Raw genomic sequence first — 10,824 nt, forward strand, 5'->3', positions numbered from 1 at the left:
ATGAAGGTTACATAAAACAGAACAAAGATATTTTTATAAGGCTTGCTGATGTAATTCTAGTATGTACATTAGATTTTTGCAGTTTCAGTTACACTAAATCAGTTTCATGGTCAGATTATGGTGAAGAAATATAGTGAAAAATTAAAAACAAACAGTTTGATCACAATATGATAAGTGAATAGTGAATTTCAATTCAATGTTTGCCAAAATCTCAAATTCAGTCACCATTTTGAATTGATTCGATTTAGAGTCCACAGATCGATGTGAAACGATGTCACATTGATTTCCCAGTGGAGAGATGACTTCTTTACTGACTATTTTCTCACTGGTCGCCATGATGCTGATAGCTTATTCATTTAATACATTTGGTCATGTGCAGTACCAGGTGGAAAATGGCAGGTCAAAAGAATATCAAAATATAGCTATTTTCACAATAAAAGCTCATTTGATAAATGGTTATTTTCTGGATTTTTACAGTTTAGATCAATGACCATATAACTGATGTGGATCGATGTATTGTTTCACTCATAAGAACCCTGCCATAAGAGCAAAGTGATTACTCAGCAACAACAAGCAAAGGAGTTTGTTCAGACAGGTGACAAGAACAAAATGACTTATCCCAGAACATTTCATACTTCACAACACTGGGCGACGGTGGCACAGGAGTTAAGCGCTCGCCCTGTAATCGGAAGGTTGCAGGTTCAAGCCCCGCTCAGTCTGTCACTGTCGTTGTGTCCTTGGGCAAGACACTTAACCCACGTAGCCTGCTGGTGGTGGTCGGAGGGACCGGTGGCGCCAGTGCTCGGCAGCCTCGCCTCTGCCAGTGCGCCCCAGGGCAGCTGTGGCTACATCGTAGCTCATCCCCACCAGTGTGTGAATGTGTGTGTGAATGGATGAATGACTGATTGTGTTGTAAAGCGCCTTGGGGGGTTCCAGGACTCTAGAAGGTGCTATATCAAATACAGGCCATTCACCATTTACAAGAAACTTAAGCGCATACTCCTGGGAAGTCCCTACTTGAACCCACCCACTGAAACGCAGCACCTATTACTAATGTGTGACCAGTCACACAACAATTGTTGGACACCACACAGGAAAAGGTTCTGCCTTGATGATGTGTGAAGAACAAACTGTAAAAAAATTTCCCAGAGTAAGAAGAAATGACATAATTTTTTTTGTTACAGACCTGGGAGACAGAATAAATACCTAAGTTCTTGTGGCGTGTGCAACACCTCTGAGTGGCTCGGATGAACAAAAGACATATTTAGATCAGGAACTAGGAAATGTACGTAACATTTATAATTGACAACTCAGTCCTCCGAGATGTGTTGACAAACAAATGCAAACACAAACTCCGACCTGCTGACGTTGATTATGATTTGCCTTCATCAGTCTGGTTTGGGACCAAAAGGGGATTGACAGTTTGCCAGGGTGAATTGCTAAAAAAGGCGAGCAATGCTAACAATTGGCTCTTTGCATGGACACATTGTAACTGTCAGTAAAAAAGCATTGAAATTATTTAATGTTAAAGTGACTTTAAGGAGCTTTAACAACCGAGGCATGTATAGAAATTTAAACTGTCTCAAGAATTCAGTTTAAACTTCAGAAATGAAAACGTGATTTGCTCACTCAGTTAAAGTCATGGATCACTGAAAAGTATTCTCTACAACTTTCACCCATTTCTCAGTGGCGTCCCCAAGGGATGGCACGTGGAGGTCATGACCACCTCACTAGGACCCCTAGGGAAGCAAAAAGGTTCAAGGTGAACAACGCTACTCTAATCTATATAAATAGTGAGATTTGTCAATCTTTGCACACTGTTCTCTGCTAATTAATTCACATAAACTGAAATTATTTTCACCTTAAACCATCCAGGAAGCATTCACAGCATTTAAAACTTAAATGGAGACATCTGAGGAGGGGTAACTGTTATTTCACAATCAAGAAAGAAAGAAATATTCTGTTTATGGGACCCAGTCAGAGATTAATGGCAGCAACAGAAGGATATACTTAAGGAAATCATACAGGAGTCATAGTCATAGTATATCAAACTCACAGTGGTGCTGGAAATATTAAAGGTTGGGACGTTTGGCAACTCAGAAAGCAGACACCTGCACCAAACTCACTCCCCAATCCTCCCCTCAGAGACAAGCTGCTGCTTCTGTTTCTGGTTTGCTTTTTTGTGAATTGATCCCAGAAGCAGAACAACCAACAATGTATCTCAAAGTTTGGCAAGACCCACCAGAAGACCAAATAAGATGACTTGGGTGGATCTAAAACATGCTCACTGAAGATCAAACTAAAAGGACGTTGGGTTTCAATTTCTACCCCTTCGATACTCTGGTTCTCTTGAGAAAGTTTGACTTTCGGAAGAAGCTTAACTTTATTAGCCTTTAATAGGCTTATGTGAATGATTTTTAGCAGCTAACCGTAACCCTAACCCTAACCATCAGGAATAACTCGGTGACCAAAAGCTCACACATTTATAATAATTGAGCAATGCGTGGCACCGACAGAGCGCCGGGCGATGCTGACTCATTGCTTCTGCAGAGCCGGAACAATCACGCTCCAGAACAAACAGTAAGCTCTCAGCACAGCTGCAGCAATCTGTGTTGGAGCGGGAATCCTGAGGAGTACTTCGGAAGCTCTGTGCTTGGGAAAATCCTGCTTAATATATGATGAACAAGACCAGTTGCTCCCTCACAAACATAAAAATGAAGATGCGCACACATAAAAACACACAATTTCTCCCATGTTCTTGTTGCTGAAGCATGGGGGAAGGGGTGATCAATAGCTGTAACAGTGATTTTTAATTAATTCATCTATTTTTAGAATAAGCATAACATATGCACTAATACTCCCAAAACCTGAAGCAAAGACATGGATGAGATGACATTTTTAACCTTGTTTCAGCACGATATGAGAAATAAACATAAACATGTCATGATTTCACACTCAGGACAATCCAGACTCTTCTCATGCATCGTTCCACTAATGTGGAATGACCTACCAAGCACTACCAGAACAGGAGCTTCCTTTTCAATTTTCAAGAAACTCCTGAAGACCCTGCTCTTCAGAGAGCATCTTCTTAACTAGCACCCTGCCTGCACCCGTCCCCCCTCTCTACTGTCCACTCCTTGTTACCTCCTCTCCATGACTGATGTCAAGTTGTTGTTATTGTTGTTGTTAGCCTCAAGGGCAACATGCTTGATTATCACTTGTCAGTCGCTTTGGACAAAAGCGACTGCTAAATACATAAACATGATTTGAAGGATTTCCAGATGTGTAATTGTTTTAATTATGCACTCAAACACAGTTGAGTGATCTTTAGGACGCAGGCAGTTAAATTCAAACGGGGACACATGATATGAGAAACAGAGGTGGGGGTTTCTCTGGGGGGAAAAGCTCAGATGCTCTCGTTTGGAGATGTCAAAGTCATCCACAGTTTAGTTTCAGATGGTAGTTCCCTGATATTTGGGCATTTGGCCTCTGATTGGCTAACAGCAAAGCGGCTCTATCACTGACCCTTTGCTCTGCAACTATGATGTTTTATCTCTTCAAAATACACAAGCCTGAAGAAGTTCTGCTGTGTGGTGGAGTTGCTAATGCTAATGGTTAGCTTCTACTAGTCATTATGTTCTCTGCTCTCTCCTTGACGCTAAACCAACTACAGCCTTCCCTGTCGTGAGAAGCTAATGCAGGAAATAGGGGTAGGAGACTATTTTCAGCCTGCATGACAAACTCAGAGTGACTGATCATTTTCAAAAATAATAAGTAAAAAATGTAACAGGGACATGAAAGGAAACAAGATGTAGAGAAACTAAATTGTAAGGCAGGTGTGTCAAATAAGGGGACTGAGAGAACCCAGACAACAGAAACACAGAAATGAACTAAAGAACCAAAGAGAATAAAATCAAACAAACAGACACAGAGACACTTCCTGTTTCTGCCTCAGCTCTGAATAAAATCTTAAACATCTGAAAAAGTTTACACAAAGTAGCACCGACAGACCAAAGAAAAGCAACTGTCTTCATTAACATGACTTTGTGACTTATAAAGAGACGGAAAATGATCTTGCTCTTTGTGGATGGACTCAAAAAATGTATTAAAATAAATTTTTTGTTTCATCTGAAAGCACAACAAAAAAATTTTTGCTTCTGTTGATAATGCAGAAACAAAAATTGGTGTTAAAAGTCTTTGTCTCCACCTGAAATGTATTTTTATCTGTTTACAAGATACAAAATCAGGAGAAAATGACTGTTTTTTTTTCTATTTAGTAGTCTTTTAGGACTTCTGAATACAGGAGAGTTGATGCTTAGACTGTTTTATCTTTCCATCTCATGTTTTAAGTGTTTGAAACTGTTCCCTGTAATAGAAATGAACCGATATGGGTTTTCTAATGTCGATACCGATGACGATATGTAGAAGTCATGGTCAGCTGATATCTATACAATATCCAGATGTTTTCCTCCGATTTTGCATTCTAACATGTCGCACTAATAACAATAAATGTACAACATTTGTGAACCTAACCAGTTTTTAATTTTTAATTTAACCAGCCTTTGAATCTTATATAAATATATATATATATATATATATATATATATATATATATATATATATATATATATATATATATATAGCTTTTTGTTAAAATATAACATTTAACCAAAGTTAATCAACCTAAACAATAAACCAGCCAGGTATTAAAAATATGCAAAACAGGTAAATACAAAAGAAACATCAATGTACAATTATGTTTAAAACATTTACTAAGCAGGAACGTAAATATAAATTTAAAAAATGCCAGTGTAGATCTGCTCAGGGTGCCAGATTGGCCCTGTCTTTCTAAAAAGTCAGAACACCCAAAAGCTAATGAGGAGATCCACCTTAAAAAGTCAAACGTGAAACTGAATGAGCTGCGGCAATCCGACAACAACAATCAGGGCCTTGTCGACTTGAAGCGCTCCTGAAGAAACGACTGCAGTATGTGGACACTCGTGTTTGTTTAGCTTTCTGTGTGTGTGTGTGTGTGTGTGTGTGTGTGTGTGTGTGTGTGTGTGTGTGTGTGTGTGTGTGTGTGTGTGTGTGTGTGTGTGTGTGAGGATTTTATGAGAACAGTGACTTGGAAGGAAGCATGAATGGCTCTTGAAAAAGCGAAGGAGTAAGTGTGCGTGCACATGTGTGTGTTTGCGTGCACACGCGTGTGTCATCTCCAGCTGAGCAGCAGGATGCAGACAACCAGGAAGAGATAAGCAAGGGTGAATGGAGGGAGCTTTGCATGTGTGTGTGAGGATCGGCTGTGTGAGCATGCTTGCATTAGTGTGTTCGCGTGGGGAAATCACTTCACAAAGACCTGGAAGTGTGTGTTCCCCTGTCTGTCAGCGCAGGACTCAGAGGAGATAAGCAGACAGCCAAAACCCCCCACCCTCCCTCCCCACTGTGTTATCCCAGCAAAAACAGGAGGTGGAATACCAACCACTCAGAGCGATGCCACAGGGTCAGGCTGGGAATGAGCAGCGCTTCCAGGTCTTACAAGCTGCACAGAGAACTGCTGAATATCTCCTCCACACACTGACATTGTTATAATCAGAATATAATTGTGCATCTACTCACTATAACTACTGAGGATTAAAAAGTAAACACATTGAAAAAAAAAGGTAAAAAATCTGCAAGAAATAACATTTGAGGAATCAGTAAAAATGACCCAATCACCACTTCGTGTAATCATTCTGCTGATCTCAGTTAGTAGAAAAATGTCTGCAAGCTTCAGATTGATTCATTTAAGATGTTCCGATCAGCTTCATCTGATGAAAATCAGATTTTTACCAGAATGCAGTAAGCTGTTCACAAATTTGTGAACAATCTTTCCACTTAGAAGCAACTACGTTTCTATATTTCAGCACAACATTTCTACTGCAGCACAGAACAAAGCCTGTTTATTTTCTACCTTCAACTAAAACCTGCAACTTTTCAGCTGAATGCAAATGAGCATGACACACAGTACCGTTTTCAATCTAACAATTCACAAATTAAATGAGAAGTTGTTTTTGCATCAACGTCTCCTCGTGTCAGGTGTAACGTGGGGATGTCACAACCTCTCTATTGGCATTTGACCGTTTGTCTAAAAGGCAGAAGATTTCGTTAAATGATACATGGCCTTTAGCGCCTACTGGACTTCTACGACCCCCAAGGTGCTTTACATTACAAATGTCATTCACCCCCACACACACTGGTGGTGATGAGCTACCATGTACAGCTGTGGGGTGCACTGACAGAAGCGAGGCTGCTGAACACAGGAGACACCAAACCCTCCGACCCCACTATGGGTGAAGTGTCTTGCCCAAGGACACAGTGACTGTAAAAGACTGAGTGGAGCTCAAACCTGCAACCCTCTGATTACGGGGTGGGCGGCTGGCCCCTCCACCATCACCCCAGTTGCAAGTATATCTGCAAAAAAAACTTCAGAGCGGAATATTTTTTGCAGAAGTTCTGTCACAGCTGGAAACACTCCACAGAGATGCCAGCAGGTGCACAGAGGGTGTAAAATATGCAGTAGAAACCTTTATTTTTGGTTTACAGAGCATGATGTGACGTAGATGGAGCTCCCTATTAGCAGCTTTTGGGTTGATATCAAAACCACATGCAGTATATTCTGAATTTTCCTTTTCCCCTCCTGATTTTCCAGCATTACCTGGCTGTGGACCACATCATCTATGCAAGAGGCATAGAAAAGGTCAATCTCTTTCTTTGAAAGGATGCACATGATCAGAACAACCAAAGCTGTAGAAGTATTCAAACATTATTACATTACAATAACTTTGTCTGTGTTTATTCCAAAAATGACACATGTGCATGTAAGTAAAATGTTCTGCACCAAACCTAAATCTGAGTGTAATAAATATTTTATGTACACACAGAATCCCAGTAAATAAAAACATAGCTAAGGTGTTATTTTAACCTGCAGAGGTCCCTGAGACAGTCAACCCTACTGAGGACTGACTGTCTCCTTCTAGCATTCTGGGACTACATCCAAATGCGCGCGCACACGCACACACACACACACACACACACACACACACACACACACACACATACACACACACACACACACACACACACACACACAGCTATGTTAAAAGCCACAGAGTCATGGGTATATCAACATATAGTCACTTACACACACACACACACACACACACACACACACACACACACACACACACACACACACACACACACACACACACACACACACACACACACACACACACACACTGGCCAGTGTTCATGGTTGTCAGGTTTATTTGGTATGAGAGGAATGCAACTCATTGGTGCTTTGGATGGAGTTTCTATCAGTCAGACGCGTCCTCGTAAGAATTTCGAAAAGTCTTCATCTCTACAAACTACTGAACAGATTCAGATTCGTCTGCAGCGGATCGGGAATGATGACGGATTCAAATGCAGATCTGAGAATTTTCATAAAAATTATGTTCTTATCATTTTGCTGCTGCGTTTAAAAACCACACTTAACAGGTATTAACAGTGAAAGATATGATTAAAAATGATCAAATCAACTATTTTCCTCCAGTTTTTAAATAACAAATGTTTTCTCAGTCTGTGATTTGGAAGAAGTGATAAATCTATGAAAAGAAATTCAGGTTAATGTTGAATTTGAGAACATTTTTGTGCTGCAAAAAACCATGTCCCTGCAAGTTTTAAACAGTTTGTGCAGCTGAAGCGTTATAATGTCTGAGTTTGGCTGAAAATAAAATATATTAATGTGAAAAAGTTCTGTCAGGTGTTAAAATGTGTAAACATCACCATGTTCTGTCAGGTTCCACTGGTAGGTGATGAGAAGAGAGACAACCATATCTGAAGCTAATCTTGCAGCAAATTGAAAGAAAGAAAGAAAGAAAGAAAGAAAGAAAGAAAGAAAGAAAGAAAGAAAGAAAGAATCTTTAGCATCTCTCAAGATAAAAATCATGAGGTGCTTATAGGAGTAAAACAGAAGTTTAGCATTTAACAAACATATGGAATATAAAACTCTAAACATTTAAAACCATTCTGAGGTTAAGTAACATTTTGTAATTTGGTGTGAACATTGTTTTGTTTATTAAACTGCAGATATTTAATACAGCCATTCAGACATTGTAAAAATGCAGTTCCCCACATAATTTCTGAAACTCTTGCATGGGCTAATCCTGCAGAGTTGCATTAACATGTGTGATTAGAAAGCCAGCAGAATGCAACACACAGGATAGGCAGTGTGCTCCCAAGACAGAGTAAACCACATAACACTGAGTTTGTTAGAGTGGAACCACAACTGCATCTAAAGCTTTCAGTTACAAACTGGGTCTAAAGGATTCCTGGGATATCTGCTGATTCCATCACTCATAATAACCACATCTTAATGGTGCGTTAATAAGGTACAAGAACGCTTGCAGTCTGTCTTTAAAAGCCCCAAAATGTACCTGGTTTCGCTTGTGTGTGTGTGTGTGTGTGTGTGTGTGTGTGTGTGTGTGTGTGTGTGTGTGTGTGTGTGTGTGTGTGTGTGTGTGTGAGAGAGAGAGAGAGAGAGAGAGAGAGACAGAGAGAGAGAGAGAGAGAGAGAGAGAGAGAGAGAGAGAGAGAGAGAGAGAGAGAGAGAGAGAGAGAGAGAGAGAGAGAGAGAGAGAGAGAGAGGAGCGCATCACTGATGTGCCTTTGACTCCAGCAGTTTTTTTTTATTGTACCCATTGATGGTTGATGTAACATCTGCACACATGAGAACAGTCGCGCGCACCGACCACAGATCAGTAGCTGTTCGCAGCTCAGGTGATGCACGCGCCCATTGCGCGTGCGGTGAACAGCCCGACGGGGAAACGCGGCTTAGCTTGACCGTAACCGGGCCGCACGTGGCGTTCATCTGCAGGATCACCACAAACACGGATTATAACAAACGGTTATGAAGGGAAGAGGAAGACGGGGCATCTGGACTAGTGCTCGTGCACGCAGTCGCACGCTCGCTGTCATCACACACACGTGCCTCGCCGTAAGCAGACAGACAGGATCACCGTGAACTCCCGAGCTTGTTTTTGATCTGAGACCGAAATAAAGTGAAAAACGTGACTCACCCGCTTTACACGGATCCTTGTATTCAATTGTCTCCCCTCTGTCCTCTTCATAATAATCAAACTCTGGCTCCTCGTAGTCGAAACTGTTTGAAACAGTTACTGTGCTCCAGAAACTCAAGCCCGCAAGCACCAGCGTGATCCAGCGCATCTTAGCAGCCAGTGCCAAGGGCGCTCGGTCCATCTGGAACAAACAAATCAAGGCCTCTCGGTTCGTCTCCTTTCCTCTCAGGAGGTCTACCCTCTCTCCGAAGGAGGTGGTGATATTTATCGGGTCATGATGATGATCCTTTACCCGCAGTCTGGTTGTGGGTCGCTGCTGTGGACTGCGGGGAGTTACTCTGTCCGGATCTCCTTCATGATGAATACTCAGATGTCCAACCAGGAGTGTGTGCGCGGGTCTGTGTGTGTGTGTCAGCCAAGTGTCAGAGGAGGAGTTCCGCTGCGGCTTCGCAGGTGAGGCTGTGGGACAGAGCAGAAAGGGAGAAGCGGTGGGATAAGTGGTCTCTGAGCGTAAAGACGCACGGTGGTTGCTCCGCCACGCGCACAAGAAACATCCGTCTCGCATCTCTCTCTCTCTCTCTCTCTCTCTCTCTCTCTCTCTCTCTCTCTCTCTCTCTCTCTCTCTCTCTCTCTCTCTCTCTCTCTCTCTCTCTCTCTCTCTCTCTCTCTCTCTCTCTCTGATCCTGTGGCAACCATCGGTATCCCCCCCACTCTCTCTCGCAGACACACACGCGCGCGCACATGCACACACGCATCGCCACATACCTGTGCGGCACCCAAGCGACGCTCCCAAACTTTCTTTGTCCTTCCTTTGTCCTGCTTCTGTTTCTGCAGGCGTTTTCGATCCATATCTGAGCCTTCTGTCTGATCTCAACGCTGTGACAGCGGGGGTTGAGGTGGGTGAGGATGGGGGGGGGGGGGGGGGGGGGTGCTGCGGCCTGATTATTACAGGTAATTAGGCCTGCGAAATAAAGACAATTGCTTCCATGAATAAAACCGGTAGCACTAAAAGTAACACGGCTTCAACAAAACTGCCTGCGGGTTTCATCTGATTATTTGGAGCCAAGTGCCAAGTAGGTGACAGCTGACCCTAGAGGCATGCATGGGAACCCTTAAGGACACAGGCGTGATGCGCCAGGCTTTATTGCTGTCCACTTGACAGAGGAAAGAGAAATAAATCGGGTTAGCTGCATTAACAACAGTTTAGATGCGTAAATTGGGAGCAATTAAACCTGCAGGGAGTTTGGGGCGCTGCATGCGAAGTTGTTCTCAATTTGCTTCTCTTGTTATTTAAATATGATGCATAATTATTTAGCAGTTTATAAATGCACATCACAGAATGCTTAAAATTACAAATATATGGCATTTATTCTATTTACATAAGACAATGCGCGTTGTTCTCATTTTCCACGAACTTTACATTTTAATCTTTGTGCCTTGATGGGCAAATCACAAACAAATAAAATAACGCATAGCGATGACACTCCAGCAGAAGTTGTTGACACCGGCGGTGCAGCCTGTAGACAAATCCTCACCACCAGTTTACCTACTGCGTTTACCTGCGGAGCGTATCGACGTGCCGCAGCGTCACTAATCGACCCATCATGCTCCAAACTCCGGATGCTGAGGAGGCCTCTGGCTGGTATAGCCTGTTGCAGGTGGTTCGCCCCTTCTCTTTTATTACCGGGAGATTACCGGAGTGCGGTCT

General features: G+C 42.3%; 1 protein-coding gene across 2 annotated transcripts in view; it reads right to left on the reverse strand.

The window, feature by feature from the left end:
- tll1 (tolloid-like 1) overlaps positions 1 to 10,007 on the reverse strand; it is a 69,855-nt gene extending 59,848 nt beyond the window's left edge. The window contains exons 1-2 of one of the 2 annotated variants that reach the window (XM_070550185.1): positions 9,882 to 10,007; positions 9,117 to 9,575 (exon numbers count right to left, since the gene is read on the reverse strand). In XM_070550185.1, coding sequence (XP_070406286.1) covers positions 9,117 to 9,297 — 181 coding nt within the window. In that variant the 5' untranslated portion in view covers positions 9,298 to 9,575; positions 9,882 to 10,007. Of the gene's footprint in view, positions 1 to 9,116; positions 9,701 to 9,881 lie in introns of those variants that run through there. The other variant, XM_070550184.1, reaches the window with a different exon arrangement.
- Positions 10,008 to 10,824: the final 817 nt, after the last annotated feature.

This window comes from Nothobranchius furzeri, chromosome 4, assembly GCF_043380555.1.
Source record: "Nothobranchius furzeri strain GRZ-AD chromosome 4, NfurGRZ-RIMD1, whole genome shotgun sequence".
Taxonomy (NCBI): domain Eukaryota; kingdom Metazoa; phylum Chordata; class Actinopteri; order Cyprinodontiformes; family Nothobranchiidae; genus Nothobranchius; species Nothobranchius furzeri.